General features: G+C 41.0%; 1 protein-coding gene across 1 annotated transcript in view; it reads right to left on the reverse strand.

The window, feature by feature from the left end:
- cdh13 (cadherin 13, H-cadherin (heart)) overlaps positions 1–21,404 on the reverse strand; it is a 352,583-nt gene extending 331,179 nt beyond the window's left edge. The window contains exon 1 of the mRNA XM_063480168.1: positions 21,169–21,404. Within this exon, the coding sequence (XP_063336238.1) occupies positions 21,169–21,213 (45 nt within the window). The 5' untranslated portion in view covers positions 21,214–21,404. The remainder of the gene's footprint in view (positions 1–21,168) is intronic.
- Positions 21,405–25,909: the final 4,505 nt, after the last annotated feature.

A 25,909-nucleotide genomic window follows, 5' to 3' on the forward strand; every position in this document is an offset into this window, starting at 1 on the left:
ACACATCCGCACCACAACGAAGCTTTGTTCTGGTTTTTTGCTTCATTCCCAACCGTGAGCCATTACTTTCCACTTTCTGAATGCTCCATCAACCTCCCTCCCTCCCTCCTCCCTTCTTTCTCCTCTCTCCTCCTCCTCTGCCTCAGTCTCAGAGATGCTGCTGTAAAACAAGTGTGATTTGTTATTCCCAGTGGAGTGGCCTGTTATCAGACAACCCCTGTTGTTGTGATAAAACGTGGAGCGCAGGGAACAATATCAAGGGATAAGCTGGATGGGCTATCAAAAGACACCGCAACTATAATCTCTCGCCTTCCAAACAGACTAATAATAAATAAAAAAGTCTGTCTTTCCTTCTCCATATATTTCTAATGAAACAAATCATTAGATTTGACGGGTTATACGTTGTTGCTGTATCGTGGCCTGGAAAGACCTGGGTAAGAGCTGAATTCCCTCTGAGCTATAACAGTGCAAAGGCAGCTTTGCAGACTGTGATACTGCCTCACATTTCACATATGCTACTTGTTTTTGTTTTATCGCTTCAGTTCAAGCAAGAGTTGATTGATTATTATCAATTATTTTGTCTGCAAAATGGTCCATTTTCAACCATGCCCACCAAAGTTCCCACGTTCCACGAGGACGCCCTCAACAGTCTGTTTTGTCTGACGAACAGTCCAAAATGCCATTTCATTTGTATTATATTGGGAAAAATATGCAATGACTTAAAATTAAAATATCAAAATTTTATCATTGTTAACCCTAAAATTCGCAATAGTGGGCTACTCTTTAAGTTATGCACACAAACTCAATAGTCAAAGTCTGGCTGTGTCTCCTTCAACACGTGACAATATTATTCTTAAAACACGACTCTGAGATTTTCTGATCAGATTCTAGTTGTTCACAGCAGAAACAACGATCAGTGACAGTGGTCGACTCCAGTAAATATTCGGTCCTGTAACCAAATATAAAATTGTTCTTTAAGTTCATGTAACTCTACATTGCACAGTTAAAGAAGTTCTAGCTTCAGTGTAGAGTAAAGTGGGGCGACAGGGATTGACTCACTTCCTCAACTGAGCGCTTGAGGAACTGCGGTTTTTGGGCACTTTTCTGTTAGCGTCACACTTCAGTCCGATGACAACAAGTATGTTACTCTGCACTGCTAAAACCTTCATTAGCTGATAAAGTATTTTCAAATTGTATTAAGGGAATGTAAAAGAACACGAGGGCAAAGGTTACACAGTATTTAGTGAGAAAAATAGATACAGTTTAAAAAAAAGAGTAGATGTTGTTTCTAGCAGTAAGCACTCTGTGCATATAGAGCCAAGGTGAGAAAAAAGGTGCCCTGGAAAAGCTCCTGAATGATGTTTGATGGTAGCACTTAATCTCTCCCTCTTTCTCTTGCTGCACACACCTACACACACACACCTACACACACACCAGACTCAACCTGTTCCCCAGTTGTCTGCTATTGCCAGCGACCAAAGGCAGGCCTTAATTCCCTCCAATCACAAGTACAAAGCCCAATCTCTCCACCCAGAGAGAGATTCAGCAGGATAAAAAAAGATTGCCTCAGACCATTCTCTCTCCACACTCACCACTCACCACAATAGCGCACATATAGCTACGTGTAAAATCCCTGAGCACTAGCCAACCAAAAAATGAGAAATAGAAGCCCGCCCACGCCTGCAACAACACATACGCACGGCCATTTATTGTTTGTCACTTTTCATATCCTTCCTTATTTACCCTGCCTGTAATACAACGAAGTGAAAATTAAATCATGGAAAACAAGCCTGCACTTTATTTGTTATTTCTCTCTTCTGCTTTAAAGTTATTGAAAACTTGCTGTTGTCACCATTGTTTAGCACTCAGCCTAAGGGGGAAAAACACCATCCGGGGGTCTGTCTTCCAAATCCATTTTCCTCTTCCTGTCTCTTGTAGACCGAGAAATCAGGTAGCTCGTGTGCAGGAAATGCAGGCGATGGAGCATTAGCTCCTCTTTAAGTGTATTGATAAAACTATCAAATGTCTTACATAATAAGTGGAAGATTCCGGCTGATGGTTCTGATTCAGCAGACATATTATTCTTTAAGCAGCGATTTCCTTGTGCAAAACATCACCAATCTGTTTTTTATCAAGCTGCAGCTATCATTGGTCTGCATAAAGTACATGCAAGTAAAAAAAACAATTGATACCAAAGATTGATGTTAAAAATGACCGTATAAAAATCAGAGCCAAAGAAGGCATCAAAATAATGAGCTCAGTCTCAACTTTTCAACTGTGCCGTGTTCAGTCAGCTTGCAGTGCCCTGGCTAACGCCTGCATGCAGACAGATGATCTCGCCTGAATCCAAATCTCCTTCCAAATCTCTGCAGTCATAGCTAGTAATATGATAATAAAAGGGCTGTTGAGAGAACACAATGGCTTCTATGAGAGCACGGCTGAGACTGTGATAATGATCGAGGAAAATGTTTGAAATCCTGCACGAGAGCCACATTTGTACACCAACGGTGTGTGCAAGAGATTTCGATTCTGGCATTTAGAGGTTTATGCTTGCCCGTATGAAGCCATAAAGGACAAGTCTGGCTCTGTAAACAAGGCCATTTCATTTCGTGCTATGGGAGCTCTCCCATATTGGGTAATGGAGGGTTGCTGGGAAATCGAGGATCACTGTTAGTCTGTGCAGATATGAAAACATATAAAAGTAAAACATTGACTTGAAGCAGAAACTACACAAACCATTGGAATCAATCGAAATCATAAAAAAGGGCCACTTCCTGTCATTTCGGGTGATTCGTAAGTGGATAAAAGACATGCAAAAGATTAATGTGACACTTAATTTTATGGCCTGAAAGTTTAATGTTGCAAATCAATTCATGGTTTTCTATCATACACCAAACATTAAACAGACATAATCAACATGTAGTTAGAGAAGAGAAGAGATAAGCAAAATTGAATAAACATGAGTTTATGAATGAAAAAAGTACATTAATAAAGAGAACAGACATATTTAAAGCATCTGACTGTGTTCATGTATATATCTTATACATGTGTCCATGTGGCAGAGCGGTTTGTGCTATACTGTCTCCTGTACAGTGACTCATATGTTGGTGTGTCGATGTGCATGAAATTGAAAATTGCTTTACATCCTGGTGTTAAATAGCTTTTCATTTTTCTAGCTTTAAACACATTTCATTTTCTTCCCCCCAAAATCCATCGCTCGGCTCTCATCTTCGTGTTTTTTTTAATTCTACTGAAATATGGTATCTCCTTTAATACATTTCTAATTGTCATGCAAACATTTTACAGCAAAGATGTCTCAATAAAGTCGAATGTATTTGGACTGTGTATGGAAATAATACCAACACGCCAATCGTTCAGTCATGTATGTGATTGATTTTGTGTGATTTCTAGACCCTCACAGAAAGTCTTGGTTCTTCGGGTTGTTTGGTTATGAGTGAGTGTTGTCCAAATGCTCCAGACACAAGCAAGTGAGTAAAAAATATGATCCGATTAGACGAGAAACAGTCACAGGTGGAACGAGCTGAGGAATAAATAGGACAGAATATAGGTAGTTGCTTTGGAGACTACGATTTGTCATTCTATGCAGCAGCCTGTGAACACTCTCACCAAATAAATATTCATGACAAGTGGAAAGGGTCGTTCAGTCTCGTCCTCCCACTTCTGGAAAAAGCCTGGGTAAATCTCCACGTGAGAAATGACTCTGTCAGGACCCATTTCAAAGCCACAACTCAGCGACCCTGTCCACCCACAGTCCACACATGAGCGCTGCCAAACAGGCTCCATCTTCCATAATTCCTCTATATCTTTTTGTTTTTTTTTACTTCAAACCTGCTTTTACTTTCTCTGCATTCACCACCTGCCTCGCCTTACCATCCACCATCATTACCTCCACTCTCTAGTCTCTCTAAGTCTCCTTCTCTCAGCTCCGCTCTTTATCTGTCTTTTCCACTTTGCATCTTTAACCACATTAAGGATAAAGCAGAGAAGCTGGACAGACGGGTAATTTTGTGTGATGAATGTAAAGCGGCTCAATTGTGTTTATTTTTATTTCTTGTGGTTTTTGCACAGATGGGAATAAATTTTGTAACCAGAGAAAAATAAGAAGAGAATATGAGAAAAGACCAGGCAAAGAAATCTGGAGCAACAACAGATGTATGCAACATTTTTTAGAGAACTGGTGAAAGGTGGCCAAAAGTAAGTGTTTTCCCAGTAAGTTCCAAGTATTGATAATATAAAGTCCAAAGTCAGAGATGATCAGAGCTTAAACATGGATGATCTTTAACTGATATCTCTGTCCCATCTCAACCCCAACCATTTGATGGCCGCCCCTCCCTGAGCCTGACCCCCCCAGAGGTTTCTTCCTGTTAAAACTGAGCTTTTCCTTCCCACTGTCACCAAGTCCTGGCTCATAAAGGGTGATTGTTGTAGGGGTGGGTTTTGATGATCGATCTTTCGATTAAAATCGATTCTAGCTTGGATAACGTGATATCGATTCATTAAAATCCTGAATCGATTTTTAAATATAAATTTATTTTGCCCAAAAAGCCAGAATCTCAGGTTAAACCTCACAAAATTTCTACAACCACCAAACAGCTGAAATGAGAGCAGGTACAGACGTAAACACAAAACCCAACGCATCCGGATCAGTGAGCTGTCACCTTTCACCCGACGGCACGGACACGGACAGCTCACTGATTTTGAAGCGTCGGCGGGCGCTTTGTGTTTACGTCCTTTTTGCGCTCGATTCTGAAGCTGCAGGTTTTATCTCTCTCCAACCAAAATTGATTGAACCAGCAGAGAAAGACGATCCAAACTACGCTTCACATTTCGCTTCACATCAACATTTCCTCTGACTTTTGCTGTTTTGCTTCCACCACGTTAAAATCACACTTCATGTAGAACTCGCTCTCCACCCCTACTTATTACCCACCAGTCTACGGTGTCGGCCGCTGTGTTGTTGTTGTTTTACTTCCGACAAGAAAGTCTCATTTCTGCTGTTCAATACTGAACAAATTTAAACTTTTTAAAATGATGCAAAATTGCAAAATGCTGAGCTGTGTCTCTAATCAAACCTCTGTAACTTTGCTCTGCTTCACTTCGTTTTTGATCTGCTGCACAATATTTTTAAGGTCATCTGCTATAAAAACCCAGACCAGGAAAATCTCCTTCATGTTTTTCTGTTTTATCCTCAGTTACTTTGACACAAAGGAATCTGCTGTGATGCTCACACCTTTGATAAAGTCTCACAAGTGTCAGCTTTCTTTTTATAGATATAAAAATATAGATATGTACTGATAAGTGATCAGAATTATAATATTTCTGACTGTCTGAGGAAAAAATTTCCCCGATTCAAATCGAATCGTGGATCGAATGGATTCTAGAAATCAGTGACGATACCCAGCCCTAGATTGTTGGGTATTATTGTAGGGTCTTTACCTTACAATATAAAGTGCCTTGTTGTAGTTTGATGCTATATAAATAACATTCAGCTGAACTGGCAGTGAAATTAAGAAGCTGTACCTCGAGAGTGTTTTCTGTGAGATACAGAGTAACACAAAGAGTGATATAGAGTAGTAGCATCTACCACAGTGAGAACAATAATGAATGAAACAAGTTGATGGTGATGAGTCTGTAAATATCTGTATTCTTCACTGCTCCAGAAAAAGTTACCCTACTCTAGTTGTTCAACCAATTTCTTCGTCTTGCTTCTAGTGTGGCGTCAAATGCTTGAATCTACCTGATGTGTAAAAAACAATAAATAAGTGTCTCTGTGTCCCACAGTGTCCGCTCCAACTGTCAGTTCCCAGAACACCACACAGGGAAACACTCGTCCAGAGACACTTATCAGCACATCCTACTGAAGTTAGCAAACGTGTACACATGTGAATGTAGTCTATAACTCTTAACTAAATCATCCGTGTCAAACAAATGTGGAATAAGTTTTGTTGTTGTTTTTTCCTCTGATGGGAAAAAGAAAGGATTTCGTGTGTGACCTACATGCATGTGATACAAAGTCCTACGGATCCCCTTAGGCCTCTGTGAGGGCAATTAAAATCATGATGGATCCAGAGTCTAACAAAGACACGTACAATGGGGCATAAATCAAAGATGTAGTGTTTCAGGGTGGAACAGAAAACTGGTATGCATGCTTCGGAGGCCATTGCCAGCATCAGCCTGCATTGTAACATGAAAGTGTTCATTCTGTAGTTTGGAGCCAATTACTTTTGGTCAGCCCATCACAGAAACTTTCAACGAACAAACAACCAAACAAAGAAATACTGAGAGTAAACGCAAGAACAGCAATCGAAAGAAGTCCGTTCATGTAAACTAAAAACAGCAATCGTTGCATTATTAATGTAAATTCTACTCACAGGCAGAGTGCACAAAATTAGTGGGGATTGTAAATATCCAATACTGACTTGAAAAATAAAATTGAATAAAATACGATATAGTGTCTCAATTTGGCAACTGCATGTTAATGTCTGCTCTCCCACACACTTATTACCACTTCTTAGTTAAGTCGCGTTACTTTCCAAGTTGAGCACGCAGCAGCAGGAGGAGAGTCCACCCACCCACTGCAAAAGCAAAGTGCTAATGCCTCTTCACATTCAGACGGCGAGAGAGAATAAATTGTCTGAGCTTTTGATGTTGAGAGTTATCAAGGAGCACCTGTGGTGGAGTCAAATACTTGACATGTGCATTTGGTTTCTGGAATGTGTTTGAATGTTTAGAAATAAAATGTTGTAATTATGAGCAATAAACATGATTGTGATGGCCAGCACCTCTGTCTACGAGCTGCACGGTTATACAAAATCGAAGACATGTTTGAATTGATTTGTTTTGCAGGATAGTTTCTGATGAGCACATATTGGAGTGAAAAGGTGAATGTCGAGTGTTTCAGTTAAAGAATCATAAATGATTTTCTGTCGATAGCATTCGAGTCTTCTCTGTTTCTCAATTGCAGCTGCTTCATTTTACTGATAGCTGACATCCATGGGTCATTTTTACACCTGCTTTAAAAGCTCAAAATGTAGCCTGCTTGGACTGAACAACAATGCTCCTCTTTCCCTCCTGCTGACTACAGTAAGTGGCTGGTGGTCACTGCTGCCTTACAATCATTGATACTCCTGCTGTATGCGATGTTGTTCTGCTTTCTTCTACTCCATTAGAGGAGATTTTGCTGTTATTTATGTCAAACTGATCTCATGTTTGTTTTTCTTTTCTTTCTTGCACATCGTGGAAAAGGCGAGAGGACTGAGACACTAAGGTAAATATAATTCTACTTACAGGTAAAAACACTGAGAACCAAAGAAGATCACAAGCAACTCTACCAAATCTCCAAGGTTGCTATTAATATTTCAGGTTTTGTTAATCAATTAATATTAAACTTATAGATATTTTTAAGAGAAGAAAATCCAACCTTCCCAAAATAATAATAATATAATAATGTATACTTCATTGATCCCCGTGGGGAAATTCCTCTCTGCATTTAATCCATTCACTCAGTGAAGCAGAAAATGTCCCTTTTTCTTCAGTGGAAACGTTTTTGTTTATGTTCTGCTGCCTGATCAAGTCTTATAAAGAATTAGAGCTTTGTTGAACCGAGGATCCCATTAACCTTCACAAACTGTGACTTTATAAATTTTGTTAAACAAATTTTTTCCATTACAAAAAAGATCCATAACCATCTCACAGATATCTTATTAGCCTGAATCATATCTATCTGTGAGACCTTTTTTCATGTCAGTGGAGAGTCTTCCTCACACACAAGTTCATTTTGGAGTTCCTCAGGGTTCTGTGCTAAGACCGTTACTATTTACAATCATACATGCTTTCCTTAGGCAGCATTATTAGAAGGCATGACATACGTTTTCATTGCTATGCAGATGATCCCCAGGTTTCTCTATCCATGAAGCCATATGGACAGAGATGGGCAGTAACGAGTTACTTTTTTCAAGTAACGAGTAAAGTAAGGGATTAACACTGTAAAAAAAGAAGTAATTCGGTTTCTGTTACTTTCCCGTAAGCACGCTGCGTTACTGCGTTACTAAACCGTGATTTTGTTTGTGAGAGTGTCTCATGACAATGATGTACGAGCGTGCGGCGTCCGTGGCAGCAACAGACGTGTGCAGATCAACAATGGATAACATGGAGTGATGGAGAGAGTACGACCATGCAGCGTTTAAAGCGTGGAAGTAATCACATTACGTTGAGATTGATTCTGTAAAAAGTGACACAAATATTAGTGTCCACTGTTCACTCTGCGTGGGAAGAAAACTTCTTTCTACAGTAAAAAATAAAACTTCAAATCTGAGCGAGCAGCGAGCACGGGAACGTGACATTCACAGAGAAACTCCCGGATCCACTGACATGACCGCTGTGATCAAACCTCCACCCGCCCCACTCCTGCCAAACAGGTGACAATAGATTTAAGAGCTGCTGAGTCTTTGATTTATTTTCTGCTGTTTTACTTGCATCTATTTGAAAGAGTGTAAACACAAAACATTATTTTATACACTGGAATATGCAGAAAATAGGTTTAAATGTTAAATTTCTTCAAGTCAGAGAATGTTGTATATAATTCAGTTTTTGCTTGATGCAATGTGCATAAAGTTAAAAGATTAAAGCTAATAAAACAAGTTTTAAAGGAGACTTTTTCGTTTGATTCAATTTTATATGATGGATTATGCAGGAAAAATAGAATTGGGCTGAAAGGTCTATTGCTTTATCACCTATTCAGGTTGTGTATCATGTTTTTTAAAAGTAACTAATTACTTTTGACAATAAGCAGTAAAGTAACGGGATTACTTTCTTGGAGAAGTAATCAGTAGTTAATAACTAATTACTATTTTCAAGTAACTTAACCAACACAGCAACTACTTAAACTACATGAGTGTCTTGAAGACAAAGACCTGGATGATCTCTAATGTCCACCTAAATTCAGATAAAACCGAACCCCTAAAAATCTTAGAAATGTGCTGTCTAAGCAGATACTTGGTCTGGATACCTTGAGCTCCAGTAACACTGTGAGGAACCTTGGAGTCATCGTTGACCAAGATGTCCTTCAGTGTGCATATTAAGCATATACGTAGGACTGCTTCTCGAACTTGTACATTATCTTTGAAATTAGAAACATCCTGTTTCAGGGTGATGCTGGACAACTAGTTTATGCATTTATTACTTCCAGGCTGGAATATTATTATTCAGTGTTATTAGATTCTCCTACAAACTCTTTGAAAAGCCTTCAGTTGATCCAAAACGCTGCAGCGAGAGTACTGACAGAGACTGGAAAGACTAAGCATATTGACTTCTATTCATTGGCTCCTTTTTAAATCCATATCAAATTTAATATCCTTCTCACATAGAAGATCTTGAATAATCAGGTCCCATCTTATCTTAAAGCCCTCATAGTACCATATCACCCCAACAGAGCACTTTTCTCTCATACTGCTGGCTTGTCTGTGGTTTCTAAGGTAGTTGAAAGTAGAAATGGGAGGCTTCCAGGCCCCTCTTCTGTGGAACCAGCTCCCAGTTTGGATTCAGGAGACACGCAGCCTCTCTACTTTTAAGATTAGGCTTAAAACTGTCTTTGTCAACAAAGCTGATAATTAGGGCTGGATCAGGTGACCATGAATCCTCCCTTAATTTTGTTGCAATAGACCTGGGCTGCTGAGGGTTTCCCATTATACGCTGACCGTCCTGTCTCGCTCCCTTCACCCATTGTGGATGGCTGCCTCTCCCTGAGCCTGGTCCTGTAGGAGGTTTCTTCCCACTGCCACCAAGTGCATGCTCATTGTTGTGGTTTTTCTTTACCCTCTCCTTGATGGGACTGTTATTGTGATTTAGGGCCAATAAAAAAAACTGAAATAAAACTGAGCTGAACTTAGAAAAGTTTAAATACTGGAGGCACCATAGCACAGTCAACCAAAATGATCAATTTGTTGTATACTGCAGTAAATGTGTCTCTCACTGAACAACATCTTTATATGTGTTATGCACATGTTTCTGTCAGTGAGCAAGACTATGCAGAAGAATATCATCAAACAGTGCGATGTTAATTCAAGCCAATTTACAAGTCAAATCCAGGCATTTGTTTGAATCTATTTTCATACAAATTAGGTCAAATTGTATAAACAGTCTGATCACTGATACAAAAATAAATCTCACATAATACAACACTGGAAAAAAAAACTTGTATTCAAATGATAAAATAAACAAAAAACCTTTCCTCTGAGATTTCAGGCCACACTGACTTGACAGCCTCACACAGTTAATGCAGATTTGTCAGTCGTACATCCGTGATCTCCTGTTCCACCACATCCCAGACACACTCTGATTGTGGAGGTCATTATCATGTTGTCATGATCATCTCAAACTGGTAAAGAAATCTGTTTTTTAGATGGTTTATTCAGCTGAAAGTAGCCTTAGAAGATGGGCACACTGTGGTCATATAAGAGAGGTCATGGTCAGCAACAGTACTGAGGGAGGCTGTGGCATTTAAACGATGACAAACGTCGCCTAATATCGGTGAGCCCATGGAAGTCGAGGCGTGCCACCTCGTGTGGTCTTCTTCAAGTTTTGACATGTTGTGTGTTCATGTGCTTGTGCATTCCTTGGTTGTAGTAATTCGTTATCTGAGATACCGCTGCCCTCCTATCAGCTAAAACAGCCATTCAACTCTGAGCTCTGATATCAAACAAGGTATTTTAATCCTCACTGTATATTTGTAATTTTAGAGAACTCTCTAAAAGCCCTCGAGATTGTTATGTGGGAAAATCCCAGTAGATCAGCAGTTTCTGCAATACTCAGACCCACCTGGCACCAACAACTATGTCATGTTCAAAGTTACTTAAATAACTTTTTCCTCATTGTGAAGCTCTTGAACTGCAGGTCATCTTAGCCACGTCTACATGCCCAAATGATGCCGTGTTATTGGCCGATTACACGTATGTGTTAATGAACAGACCAACAGGTGTATGTAAAAACAGGAATCTAAACTGAGATAAATCATGATCTCTGTCCAAAACTATAAACAATATAATATAGACAAACTTGCATGTGTATACTGAGAATTCAAATTTTTGAGTTAAAACTTTAAAATCTGTCTCTGAAATTGTGCTGAATGATTCCTGTTTAACTCCACCGAAAATGTTGAGATTGTTTTTCAGAGAATATACTTCAGTTATTGCTGTAAGCACACAGGGCAGGTTACTTTGAAATACTGTTCTGGAATGACATATAATGGTATACATTGTTGCCATTTTCAGAGGCACAGAATTAATTGATAAACTGTTTAATGGTCAGGTGTGGTCTGTTCTCTATCTCACCGTCTAAATCGAGATGTTTTCACTGTAATTTTAGTAACTTTTGATTCTCTTTTGAAATATGAGGCTAACGGCTTCACAGGCTGAAAAATAAATAAATGAATCAATTTGAGAAATCAGAAAAACTTTAGGTGTGGCCAAATTTGCAATGCTATGTTGGGGTTCAGAATGCAAAGAGCTGAACCATTGTGTGATCTTCCTAAATTTTTGATTTTAATGCATAATATTATTATTTTATTTAAACAAATGTGCATCTGTCATTTCTTGTTTTTAGGATTTCGACGTTACTTTAAAATGTGATGTTTCCTACAGTATCAGATAGAACAGCTAGTTTTAACAACAACCATGTTTCTTATCTCTCAAAAACAAAAATAAAAAAAATACTCCAGTTGCCATGTGTGGACACATTCTAGCTCGCTGAAAAAGGACACTCTCCTCCCTACTGTGGCTCCATTAGAAATAATTATCCCCAATCGATCTGCCAGTCCCTCTGTGGAGCAGGAACATGAGCTTGTCTCAGCTTTAACAGCCTTCAAATGTCTGTCAACTGTGTGTGTGTGTGTGTGTGTGTGTGTGTGTGTGTGTGTGTGTGTGTGTGTGTGTGTGTGTGTGTGTGTATTAGTATATGCTCGCCCAATCCTGCTCTATGCAGAGCATTGTTTGACTTGTGACAGCTTCCTCCAGGTTCTATAATTCTGCAGGTAGCTTGTTCCAGTGCCGCAGCAGAGCATGTCTCCTAGTGGGAGTCTAGGAAAGGTAGAAAAGCCCTTTCTGAGCAGGTCAACCACAGGGGGGACTGTAATAGTAAATGCGCTGATAACCGACCACCTGGTGTGACTCTACTGCGGCGTGAAAAACCAAGCCGTCACTACGAGGGCCACCGCAGCGGAAAATTGTGTCCAGTAAAGCGTACGAGGTGGGGAGAGGATGTGACAGTGAAGACATGCAATCCTAATGAAAATCAAATCCAGTCAGCTCGCTCGTGGCAGAAAGCCTATAGCACACACTGCATCTCCCCTATAGGTGATAAGAGGGGTGAAGCTGAGATAATGAAAGGGGCGGCAGCCAACCCCACGTCATATCGCTGTTGTCAGGTGAAAACTGACAGGGATCTCAAAAATGTAATCCTTTCCTGTGGTGAAAAACAATCAGCTTTAATGACAAGCGTGCAGTTTGCAGTTGTTTGAATTAGTTACAGCGTGAGTGTGAAGAGGTGGAAACTGTATCTGGATGGAAATCTCTGCACTTGCCAGACCGCAGCCAAAGCCACAGTTTCATCTTTGCCTTCATTACTGCTGCCTCAGCCGTCCCATGAGGATCACAGCACAGCCGACAACACCAAAAGCCCTTAAGTGTACTTGCGAATAGCTATCTATGCACTTATGCAGATGGATCGCTCCATGCCCTAAACTCTATGTTTTAATTACTTTGGGTCTGGAAGACAAACTCCTGCATGGATCTCCCAAAACAAGAACTGGCTGAGGTGGTCTGAGATCACTTTGAAAGAGTCTCTTCAGATCATAAAACATGGGCGATAAGGAGCACTAAAGCAAATGATCGCTTCAAAATTAGGGTGATAGGTCAGGAAGTAGTGGGCACACTGATTCTAGCATCAGTACAAGGAAAGAAGGTTCACGCTAGAGTAAAGTTTTAGGTTTTTGATTGCTACGGCATCATGTTAAAAAGGACCTTATGAACTGAGAATCCTTTGAAATGAAGAAAGCTTTGTGAACAAGTAAATCTGCAGTGCACTGAAAGTGTCACATATAGCAGCTCGCAGCGTTTCCTGGCCTACATATTGTGCAAACTTTGAATTTTGAAAGATCACGAGGACAAACCTTAAAGGGAGATCAAATATCTTCAAAATATAATAAAACCAGAAAATAATGTTGTCACGAACAGGGTTGTTACCAGTCCATTGGCACTCCTCTTTCCTTTTCTTTCTACTCGATTCTTTTTGCCCCATCATTTAATTCATTTGTAAGCTCAAAGCCTTCGACCTGCCTGCATTAATATGAGATAAACCTGTGAATAGAGCGCGACATTAATTGTGTCTAAAGGAATTCAACTGAGGTGGCAGCCCCCTCTGTCAGTGGCAGGCAAAAGTTGGCTCTCTCTCATTCCCCCACATGCTGACATCAAAAGCAATAAGTGGGAAGAGCTATTCTAATTGCCTTGAAGCGACCTGCCTGCGTAGGCACCAATATAGTGCTTTGTGTGCTCACTTCAAATGAGTCCTCGAATCCCCGTCTTTTTCTTGACAGGCGAGTTCAGGGGTTTAAATGGCCTCTCTACCTTTGCAAAAAGCACTCTTACCATACCAGCATCCATCTATAGGAAAACATCTCACAAAAACAAATGTACACACCTACACAGTCACACGTGCAGTTTAAACACTAAGTGGATCTAAGTGGCAATTACCCCTGACGTTTGTTCCAAGGATATCTGGCATTTTGTTGCCATCTAGGCAACAGGGGTGGTACTGCATGCGTCAGATCCCACTTGATGCCTCCTGAATCACTGAGTTAGGGATAAAACAGCGTGAGGGCCAACAGACGGACAAAAGTAGATGCAAAAACCATCCTGGTGTCTACCTACCAAGTGAAAAGGAGACTAGAGATATTTTCAGAACAGAAAAAGGGGGAGCAGCAGTGGTGCAAGTGGGATGATGAACAAAAAAAATCTACCTATTTTTGTTCACAGCAAAGCCAAAAAAAGGATAAAGCGAATAAGCTGTAGTGATTTCTCGTAAAAGTCAAGAAGACCTTCTTAGCTATCATTTCCATTTAACAGCAGAGAGGGATTTGATTACTTCAAAGACCTTTGCTGAACACAGAAAGAAGTGAAAAACCCCAGAGTCGTGTTGGGAGAGAATGAAAAAGTAGGGCTGATGCCTTCAAACAATCGTGCTCCAAGTGGAGCATTAGAGAGTCAGTTTCCACTGCTGCTTTAAGAACAATGTTAAAGTCAAGGTGATAATACATCCTGTACTATTATCCAGCTTTAACACCATGTACAGCCTTTTTGGCTACTTTGATCAAATCAACACAAAAATTACTCTTTCAAAATGTGTCTGCATAGAGTCGAATTATATTTGAGACAATCAGAGCAAATAAAACAGTAAAAATGAGAGACATGAAATTTCTTTCTGAGTCAACGAGACCAACCTCATCTCATTGCACTCTCAAGCTGATCTCTTTACGTGTGCACGGACACACATATTTATTCACGTGTTTGTTTATTTACTTTTGCACAGACACTGTCCTCTAACTGCATTCATCATCCAGGCAACCAGGAGAAGTATGACTGTACAGGACACAGCCAGGGAGAGCCTCACCGATGATAATGTCATGAAAAATATGTATTATAATGAATAAGGACCAACACAAATCAATCAATTCTGTTTTATTACTGCATCACCAGACTGTGTTTAAATATGTTCGGTGTCAAAGCTGGGACCACTTCACCAACTCATCTCACATATATACACGTACAGGCACACTGCAATGCAAAGGTGATGAGCCAATCAACACCTCTTTATACCTGTGAATTCTATACTGGTTCACATGAGAGTTTAGAGATCTCCTCTAGTTTTCCACCATGTTGCTAATTCTGCTGTAGGTGGAATGTCCAGATGCAGTTGTCAGTTGTACAAATTATGAATGTTGCTTAAATATCTAAGCAGATATTAAAAGACATGTCAAAGTTTAAGTGAGCTTTTTTTTTTAAAAACCTGCTCATTATCAGCAAGGAAATAATCTGCATCATTTTTGCCAGCAGACGAATCCATAGGGGACAGTGCAAGGTAAGCATATGGTAGGCTGTGCATCTCATACTTATGAACGAGTGTTCATCTATCCCAGATCCCTCAGGTCATCTGGATCTGGTTTTTTATCAGTTCCCAGAGTCAGAACCAGACACGGAGAAGCTGCATTCAGCTTTTATGCTCCATATATCTGGAACAAACTCCCAGAAAGCCTCAGATCAGCTGAAACACTCAGTTTATTTAAATCCAGGTTGAAGACTCACCTGTTCTCAGCTGCTTTTGAATAAAGCACCAAATCCACACTTTCAAGCTTAAATTTCAAAACTTACATTTTAACTACTGATTTTATCTACTGTTTTTTTAATCAATTTTAAATCATGCTTTTTATTTGTTTTGTTTTTTAATGTCTCTGTAAAGCACTTTGAATCACCTTGTTGTTGAATTGTGCTATATAAATAAATTTGCCTTGCCTATTTTTAAAGACCTCCTTAAAATTTAATTAAAAAAAAAAAAATCTAAAAATCTTGCTAAAAGCAAGAACTGGTGCTCATCTCATTTCTGTGTAAAGCCTAACTGGGATTAGGTCAGCCTGAATCCTAGTGGTGTGTTGCCATCCCAAGGTGCTTGTTACAGCAGATCACTGTTAGAATTGGGAATTTTCTGCCCACTGCTCCATTTAGTTTGATCATTTCAACCAAATAGTGGAGTCAGATAACTAAAATCTGCTTTCGTTTTGAAAATGCAAACGGGAACACCAAGAGTTTGTGTGTCCTTCATTCGTATCTACTACAGTGAACCATTTTAGCTAACTGGTGACTCGCGACACATTGTTGTAGCTGGAAACTCCACCTACAGAAACATCAGCAGGGAGCAGCTCACCTAAAAAGATCAAGTGCAGCTGGCACAAACCTCAATCACCACTTTGACCCTGTGGCTGTGATTAACGACGCAGTCAGTGATGAAAAGCCAGCTTTTTAATGACCTATGCCCTCGTGTTGCCCTTATGACTCGTGAATGGTCTGCAACGCGTCTCTTAGCTGAACTAAATAAAAAGTGCATCGCAGCAGCAAAGGCTAATGCAACTTACTGTATCATCATCTGCTACTATTATCTGTAAAACTACTCTTGTGGAAGAAATAGGACCCCGCTGTACCAGCCTTTTACATGAATACACCCACTGTGCTGCTGGCAGCTTCACACACTTTGAGAGGAGTCATCGCAATCATGCTGAAAAAAGAAACTCGCTCTCCTTGCCAAACATAGACCCGTGTGTGTGTGTGTGTGTGTGTGTGTGTGTGTGTGTGTGTGTGTGTGTGTGTGTGTGAGTGAGAGAGAGAGAGAGAGAGAAAGCGGAACGACATATCTGGATGTTTTGGAAAAGAGAGAAACAGAGCAGGTGAATAGCTCCTGAATATCTGTAACGTGTTACACAGAGTTTGCTAACGCTGATAATGGACGACGAGGGGGGCACGGCATGACCATCTCACTTTCTCTGACACTTGAGATTTTGAATGTGGCCGTCAGGGGCACGGCTGCTTTTCTCTCATCAGTTATCTGGACCTGGGTATCTATATAGCTCTTTGTCTGTCAGCCACTTTATCTTTGTGCTTGTTCATCTGCTTGTCTGACAGGGGAGAACAAACTGTGATGAACGCTTGATCAACTGGAGGGACGGCGTTAAACTCCACTGCTATGTCCTTCACACATGGTTACTGAGGCCTTTTGTGCATGTGTGCATGTTTGTGTTAGTCTTTTGCTTGACTCACAAACGCACCATTAATCCTCTCTCCTAGAACACGACATTTTCCTTTTTTTCTCTCCCACTTGGCACATTTCGTGATTACACTACATAACGTCCATTGGCGTTTTGCATAATTAGGCCACTTATATCAAATGCTGGCAGATTCTAATGGAGCGCTAAGGGGACATATTTACTTTAATTACTACCCTCACTATCTCTGCACTTCATCCTCCCTTGCTTCGACCTCCTCTAACCCACTCCCTTCCTCCGGCGAGTGCAGTGGCAACGTCGAGGGAAAGAAGATTGAAGAAGACTGTTTTTCCCTCAAAGGTCACACTCTCTCCTCATTGGAGTTAAGATAGCATTTGACCTTACAGCCCATTACAGAACATGTTGCTCGACCACTGTCTCAAGGGAACAAACGGAATAAACGGATAAATAAAAAACTCGGAGTCTCCCATTACAAGGAAAGAGTGTGAACAAGTGTGTGTGTTTGGAGTTGTGTGATTGTGGGTCAGGTGTACGGGCACATGTGAGTGTTTTATTTACAGGAAGCTTTTAGAGTTTTCTGTCAATAACAGCAGAGTCTGAAAAAAATCTCCAAAGAGCACTCTAACACCACAGACCACGCTTGGCTGCGTGCTTCCACCCAGGAAAGAGCATAGATAAGTACAATGTGAAGGAGAATGAAACCTCAAAGCCCCACACTAGAAAGCCTATTTACCAGCTGATTGTTAGAACCACAGTAACACCAGGGTACATTTAGACAGCACAGTCTAGATTGCTATTGGACTGCTTTCACTTGAACCATTTCATGCTCCTTTTATTCAGGCTGTTTGTGTGCCTCTGTAGGCTGCTAAGATTGCAAACTTCTCTGCAATTTTTCTTAACTCTAACCCTTTATTTTGGCAGCACGGCTGTGGGAGATGAAACCCGACGGCGCCGTGAGAAGAGATGAGGGAAGAATGAGAAGAGAGCAGGGAAGTGTGAGGAAGGGCGAAGACCACAGACGGGAGAATGAAATGAAAAGAAAGAAACCACCCTGCCTTAATGACTGGCATCATTAGACTTTGTAACTTGTCATCCTTCCGTTCTTTAACTAGACTCCATCATAAAAAGTCCATCACTGAAACAGCACTTAGTAGCAGAGGGGTGCCAGGTCTGAAAAGACACTCCACATAAGAAACCTTGAGAGAGGAAAAAGATCTTAGCTGGAGGTCTGCTTTTGAAAGGATAATTGATTGTAACCAGTGATGGACATGACGGGCTCCATCTGTACAGTTCATAAAGAGGAAAGCACACTAAAGTGCACAGGCTACACGTAGTGCAGACTGAGCATCTTTCACTAGCCACTGCATATTTAATCCCTCGATAACTGAAAACTAACCCTGGTGGTGTATATGATTAAAAAGGACTCGAGCTAGAAACAGAAAAATTCTAGAAATGAAAATCATGCGACGTGATGCACACCTGCTGCTGAGCTCCTGAATAATAAATCGCACGAGCATACCAGAAATGGCAGTGGCCTCTATTTTTGATCGTGCTAGATCAATGACCCGCCTCTAGAACCGAGTGTCTGTGAGAGACGGAAGAGATAAAAGAATAAAATGCGAGCGTGTGTGTCAACTCTCCCAGTGTGTGTTTGTATGTGTCACAGTGAAGGTCAGCCCCATCTATGAGTAACAGGAGACCATGGCAAGCTGCTGCCTTCGGCTGCACACTTTAAACATTTTTACTGGGGACCGTGACCTCCCCCTTTCCTATCCGTCTCTCTCGGTGCCGGCGGCAGCTTAAACAGGAACGTTAACAGTCCGTTGGTCACCGCAGCCGTAAACGTCCACGACAGCAAATCTTCGCGCAGACATGCTCAGGTGCCAACCCGGGAATTTAAACTGTAGTAAAACCGTCTTCATCTACGGGTGAGAGGCGAGAAAACAGCACACGGCAGTTTGAGAAAATAAATGGTGGATAAAGTTTGGTTAATCAGCTAGTTTGATGGGGTGGGGAGGGCATTCGATGGAGGAAGACAAGGAGGAGAAATCAAAGTGGGAATGGGTGGGGGATCATTGCACCTGCACCTCCCAGCTGTGCTGTGCTTATTCTGAATCACTGCTCCACCGGGAGAGACTGCCTAGCGTTCGATCTGGAAAACAGGGATTTATTACCAAAGAGGGGGCTACTAGTGCAATGTGTGCGTATATCTGCATATCTGTGCGATGGGGTGGTGGGTGGGTACAGCAGCGTACTGTGGAGATGAGTTTGGCTCACTACCTGTCTGACAATCTCTAAAAAAACAAAAAAACAACTAGTTTGAGCCTACACGCTGCAATATGTGTTGTTCTACAAGGGAGAAAGGGAAGTTTGTGAATATATATTTATTCATCTGGATGATGAGTCAAGTAGAACGACTGTGTAAGTTACATTTTGCATAAAAATCTGTTTGGTTTGTTTTTGGCCAGACTGGAAAGAAAATCGCTGGAGGGGACAGTACCGTCATATGTTTTTGTTTCACTGGTTTGCATTAGTCAGTGTGGATTCACATCCTGAATGATTTATATTTTGGGAATTCCAAGTGCATATATACCTTAGCTGTCAGTGATGACAGGACAGCCACAGGACAAAGATTTAGATTTTAACATAAATATTTGTCCATCAGCTGCAGAGGCTAAAGGAAAGCCCAAAGCATGTTTAAAGGTTTTTGGAAATACACAAATTTTAAAAATTACTCAGTACTGAGGACATTTTATAAGACTCTCCATTATGTTTTTCAGGGCGAGTAAGTGAATCTACGCCTTCTCACAAAGATGAAAAACATGTGTGTGAATAAGACGCAGCATACGCGTGCAAGAGAGGCCAGATCCTAATCACTAAAATAGGGAGTTAAATAATTTCTCTGTAGACACTATTAACCTGAATCTCAGCAGATAAGCAAATTGAACTACAATGTGGAAATCAACCAATGGCTTATCCAATTAAAAGGGAATAATGCACAGCAGGAAGTGTGCACTAAGAAATACCACAAGAGCTGTGCTGCCTGCTGCCTCTCAATACTGAGATGAGGGCGAGCAAGAGACACACAGGATGAGAGAAGCGAGAGAAGCAGCACAACACAGAGTTTCCCAAATGAACTGTTTGCCTGGCACGCTTCGGGGCTCTCCCATTGTTGCTGTGTTTAGAAATAGTCTCAGCTAGGATGCTTTAAAATTAGCTGCTGCTTAAACCTTTGCAGCATGCCACACGAACAGAGCCTGACATCGCACAGTGAATATTTCAAAGGAAACTTGTTATGATCTTCAAGAGGGATATATGAATATGCATCAGCAAGAGAAGGTCAGAGATCAAGGCTGGAAAGAAGCGTTTGTGCACCTGGATCCGTTCTTGCTCGAGTTCACAAAGGTGGATGATTCTTCAGGGGAAAATACGGCAAAAGTGACATAAAAGGAAGGTTCGGCATCCTTGGTGCTGAAATCCTGCTCTAAAGACTTGACTGGTATTAACAGCTGTTTCGAGTTACCGCTCCCTCTCTTCATATTAAAGTCAGATCAAACGGACGAGTGGCTCTATCACAGTGGGAATTAAGGCTTTATTAAATATCTCAAGGGAGCCCACGTCTGCAGAGACCAGTAGTCTTGAGTAAAAATACCCAGAGAGAAGCCCAACACAGCAGAGCGGCCAAGTTAGTTCACTGCCCCTCTTTCTGTGTCTCTGACACCCCCCGCTGCCTTTCCCTCTTTTCCCCTCCTCTCCTCTTCTCCATGCTCCAGTGTGTGCTTCTCGCTCACACACTCACACCCTCACAAGCCCAAAGAAACGCTCAAGTTGGTGGCTGAGCGGAATATAGATGCGACTGGAGACAAGAGCTGGTTCCGTGATTTGCACATAGACAGAGGATACACACCCTGCGCTCTGCTTCAGTCTTCTTCCATCTTCAGTTTCTCTCCTTCCCCTGTTTTCTCTTTCTCTGCACAAAATGTGAAAGGCATTGCTAAAGTGAACGAACCCCGCGCACACGGCCAGACCCTCTATATCCTCTGCCCCAAACTCGGAGCCCTAAATGACAATCAGACGCGCGCAAGAAGGACTAAACGGGAATAAACTTGCACGGATGGACCTGGCTGTGCAGGTGATGTATCGTGTGCCATTTTCAGACTCGGGACAAACTTGACAACACATATGTTTGCGCCATTAACACACAAGGGTAGCCCGGGTGAGACCAGGCGGAAGACCAGAATAAAAAGAGCGTCGGATCGCTTCCAGTCTCAGTGAAATAGTCCCCCAAATCCCTCACACACACGCACACATTTCGTCTGTCTTACCTGGTGGAAGAGAAAAGCCAAGAGAACGCAGACTCCAATCTCCATGGTCGGTAAAATTTCTCTGGGTGCGAAACAAACAGCTTCAAGACAGGGCGATAGAGACTCTGTGAGCTGTGTTCATAATTCCACTGTCCAACCGCCGGAGAGAGAGGAAAGCCTTTCGCCGTGAGGAGCCAGCTGCCAACTTCCTCCAAATATAACTGCAGTCTGATCAGCACAGCGCTGGATAGTGAAGGCGAGACCACGACCAATAGATTTATGAGCAGGACAGAGACGGGGGGAGGCGGAGAGGGGAGTGGTGGGGGATGAGGCGGGGAGTTCGTCGCGATCCAAGTAGCGGGTCAGCGTCGACACCCGGTTCATTTGTGGAGTTTTCAGTGATCGGCAGGTGCAGCCGCAGGTTTCGAGGATTCATCAACATGACGCGTATTGCGCCGTTTCAGTTTTCACACGCGACAGGTTTATAGCCCCGATAGTGTCTGTAATTCATCCTCTTTTCAAGATTATTTACGGTGTCTGTCATCAGTGTCAGTGGCGCACGGGAAGCCTCTATTGCAGACATCTCATGAAGCCGCACCACTGCGATGGTGCCTGAGAGAAAAACTTCAGTAATGAAACATTTTAAACCCAAACTAGAAACACGAGCCACGACCAAAGAATGCTGCTGCTTAAACATGAATCATTCATTCGGCCTTTAATAGCTTACTTTAGAGCTGCATTCGTTTCAGCGTGTTTCCTTGCTTCTAGCTAAATGATCAATTGTTAATTTGTGTGGGGAATGAATTTTTGCAGTTCTCTTTTCAGCATGTGCACCGCAGCCACGTTGAGGACGTAGTTCGAATTTTCTTTTACTGTATGTTCATTATAAATGTAAAAAAAAACCGACCTTTGCATATGTAGGTGACTAATTTATTGTCACTGCTTTTTATGTTACTTTCAATGCAGCTTCTTTTTTTAGCTCTATGTTGTAAACTAAAAACACTGAAAAGCGCATTTCTGTTCTATTCTTAAGCCAGGGTAACCCCTTTAGCCCTTCTTTGTCCTCTTGGAAGCATTCGTGTAAAAACGAAGCCCACACCTGATAAAAGTCTCCAACAACAACACCTCCTGTTGGAGAAGCATTCGTTTGAAAAAAAATGGTGCTTGAAATTGAAGAAGTCCTTGAAGTAAAAGAAAGAAAGAAAGAAAGAAAGAAAGAAAGAAGCACCATTTACATTTTCAGATAGAACAAGAGGGCTTGTAGCTGAGAGCCACAGAGAAGGGAGGCTTCACTCCATCTCCAGCCTTTTACTTTAAAACACAAGATCCTTGCTCAGGTGTCCTTGAGGGGGGGGGGGCACTCAGTAGCTAAAGTCATGCCGTTGTGTAACTGACTGTGACCTCTGAGTTTGCAGGTGGGAATAATCAATTAATTACTGCACAATTATTAAAGAGGAGGATGGCTCATTAGAATTCAACCCTGCTGCTGATTAGCCCTAATAACATAAAATATAATGTAGGGAGATTGCCTTTGGTTCTTCCAGGGATGATGTAGAACAAAGCATGTCGGGCACTAGCTTAAGCCTGCAGTTTCAGTATCCTGCCATTTAGTTGACTATCAGCAGAAAAAAAAATCCTAATACGGAAAAAAAATGGTGTTGTGAAAAATGTTCAGGATTCAGATATCTGCCAGTCTACCTCGTCACTGCTCGCCGAGTGTTCCTCAGTGAACTTTTTTTCCATGGCCCAAAGGTCAGATGTCTGTAAACCAGCCCATCAGTCTTTCTTAAGGGGCAGAATTGTCAGAAAGCACACTTAATCTTCATGCAAAGTACCCTTAACCTCCAACACAGAGATAAGTCATAGAGGCTGAAACAGATGGATGGGTCTGCTGTTCAAAGCAACTGAACTCTGAGATAATGGAAACATTTAGAGCTTCCCTCTTACACTCTCCCTTTCTATTCTATCCATCTGTCCATTTCTTACACCTAAACAATCATAACATGGGATATAATGTAGGGACACATTTCTGCATACAGTCATCATGATTTGAGAAAAGGAAAAGGTTAGCTCCACACAAAAGTCAGCTGTGGGTCATTGTGAGTGTCTCTCAGTGCAGCAGTCAAATTCCTCCCTTCAGTTTCTCAATGGATGTGAAAAATGAGGGCAAGAATTGTTGTGACGCCTGAGGAATTGCTTTTCCCAGACAATATTTCTGCCATATTTATTTATCAGTAAAGTAAAAGCATAGGGATTGTATCACCGCTGTCTGCTTAGTTCAGAGCACACACATTCAGCTGCGGACCGCGGGAAGATGGCTGGTATAATCAATTAAAATGACACGGCTGAATGAAGAATAAAATGTCAAACAGTGTGTAACATTCCCTGTCACATATTTCATGATCATCACTACATATTTTAGATTATGGGAATGACACAAAGAGCGTCATATTCGGTTTTGTAAGCCGTGGCTAAGTGGAATCAACAAATCGTGACTGAAATGTGCGTTCAGTGGGTTTAGCTCAGTCAGCTCTACGGTTCAGTTTCATTACTCTCAAATACTCCAGACTCGATTTTGTAACCTCAGAAATATAATTTCTACTTGTTATATTTGTGGCTATTGAACATTTTAGTAATTATGTTTCTATAATTCAGATTTGATACCTAAAAATGTGGCTGGTGACTGATTTAACTGCTTTTTCAGTCTCTTTTCAGCAACTTGGTGGAAAATTATAGCTCCATAACAACAGTAGAAGCTAATGTTGGACCAGTTGTCTGAAATAGGAGGATAATATGCAGCCAGTGAAAGAGGATGTGGCAACGCTGACTGACTTTGATTGTTGTCTGTCTGAGGTTACATTTCCTCCATCTGATATCGGAAAAGACTGCAACTGCATATAGTAAGGTATTAAAACCAAGGACACGGATGTTTGTGTACATATCCCACATAAAGAAAAGAAAAAAATATGGTCCTCTGAAAATAATTATGTCTTTCAAGAAATAAATTGTGTATTATTAGTGGTGTTTATCTTCTTTTTTCTGTTTTCATAGAAAAAATTAATATTTTTTGATATGCGAGAGGAAAGACCAACAATGTTAAGAGACAAACGAGTCAAGAATGGAAAATATAAATACTACATTTCTCGTGTATATCCTCATGTATGTACAGTAACAAGTTATCCATCCTGTATTTATTCCTTAATGTTTTGCAGCATCCTCACACTCTGCACCACTGCACATAAATATGCAACATGTGTTGCTTTTGTCTGTTTCATGTTGCTGTTGTCACCATTATAGGCTCCATTCATGTAAACAGTCAATAAAGCCCATTCTGATTCCTATTCAGATTCATATTACTCATTTCAAAGGGATCTTCCACTAGAAAAAACAAAGACAGTAGGTAAAGTAGGATCCCTGCCACGGTCTTTGTCAGCTGCTGTTTCCAACTGATATCAAATACATGGAGCAACCTACACTTCTAACAACACCTAAAAGCACCCCTCATAACAACTGCGCCTCCCCAACCCCAGGAAGGTATGGTAATCAGTTAAAGAGCCTAGACACAGAACTGTGTCATGAACCTTTCGATCAAGACCGAACGAGGAAAAGCAGCGAGCACTTTTCCAGAAACGCAACCTTGAGTTACACCTCACAGAACAGAGACATAAGCAGAAAGAAAACATATTCATCTTTGTGGCTTCTTTTTCTTGACCTTCAAAATACAAAATATGAGTAACTATTCAGTTGCAGTTACTGTTTAAATAGGTGATAATTAGAATACAGTTACTTTGTTGAAATACATGGATTACATGGCGGTCTTTTCCCGTTTCATATGTTAGGCTATCCCCTCTCTAATTTTGTGTAATGGAGACCAGGGGTTCCATTACCCTTACTTGTATTTTTATTAACTGATTGGGAATTAAAACAATATAATAAAGAAAAACACACATTTGTTCTTATGGATTCTTTATTAGGTTTATTTGATTTAGGATTTAAGTAACAGCTTGTAAAGGTGAAAAGACAAGGGGACTGGCCATCCTACCTGTGTCAGAAAAGAGCCAAAGTTTGAGCTGTTCACATTTAATCATTAGTCTGTAACCTAAACTTTTGGTATGTGTAAAAAGAGAAGTGTTAGCAGTACTCACCCTTCCTGGTTGCTTCTTGCAGGATGTGGAACAAAAGAGTAAAAGCAGCTCAACACCTGCTGATGAGCTGCTGGAGCAGACCAGTGTGCCAGGTTAGGGGAGTATGGTTAAGAAGGGTTTTAATTTAGATAGAAATGGTTGAAGAGTATGTTATTGATTTGTTTATAGTATGTGTTGGAAATATGTATATGCTTGTTATGTGTTCTAATGTTATTGTATGTTTGTTTGTGTGGAGGGTTATGTTTTCATTTTGACTGGTTAACCCCCATACCTGGGCTAGTCCAGATGCTCACCTGAAACAGTGAGAGTATAAAAGGAAGCCAGATGCTTTTTAGAGGGCTTGGTGTTTGTGCCACATCAACATGTGCCTTCTTCAATAAAGTCTTCTAGTCCATGGATACATTTTATTCTAGTCTCGCGTCATATTATTAGAAGGAACCTATGACTGCTGGCCAAAACTGACATTTTGGTAATTCCACACATTGTCGGAAACTTAAACTTGCATTAAGAGGCTCTAATGTAAGCGTCCTGTTAATGTTGGTGTCCTCAGTTACACAATGGACCCAGAGCCAGCACAACAGAGGCAGCAGTGCACGGGCAGGAATGCATTTCCTACT

The sequence above is a fragment of the Pelmatolapia mariae genome, linkage group LG7 (assembly GCF_036321145.2).
Source record: "Pelmatolapia mariae isolate MD_Pm_ZW linkage group LG7, Pm_UMD_F_2, whole genome shotgun sequence".
Taxonomy (NCBI): domain Eukaryota; kingdom Metazoa; phylum Chordata; class Actinopteri; order Cichliformes; family Cichlidae; genus Pelmatolapia; species Pelmatolapia mariae.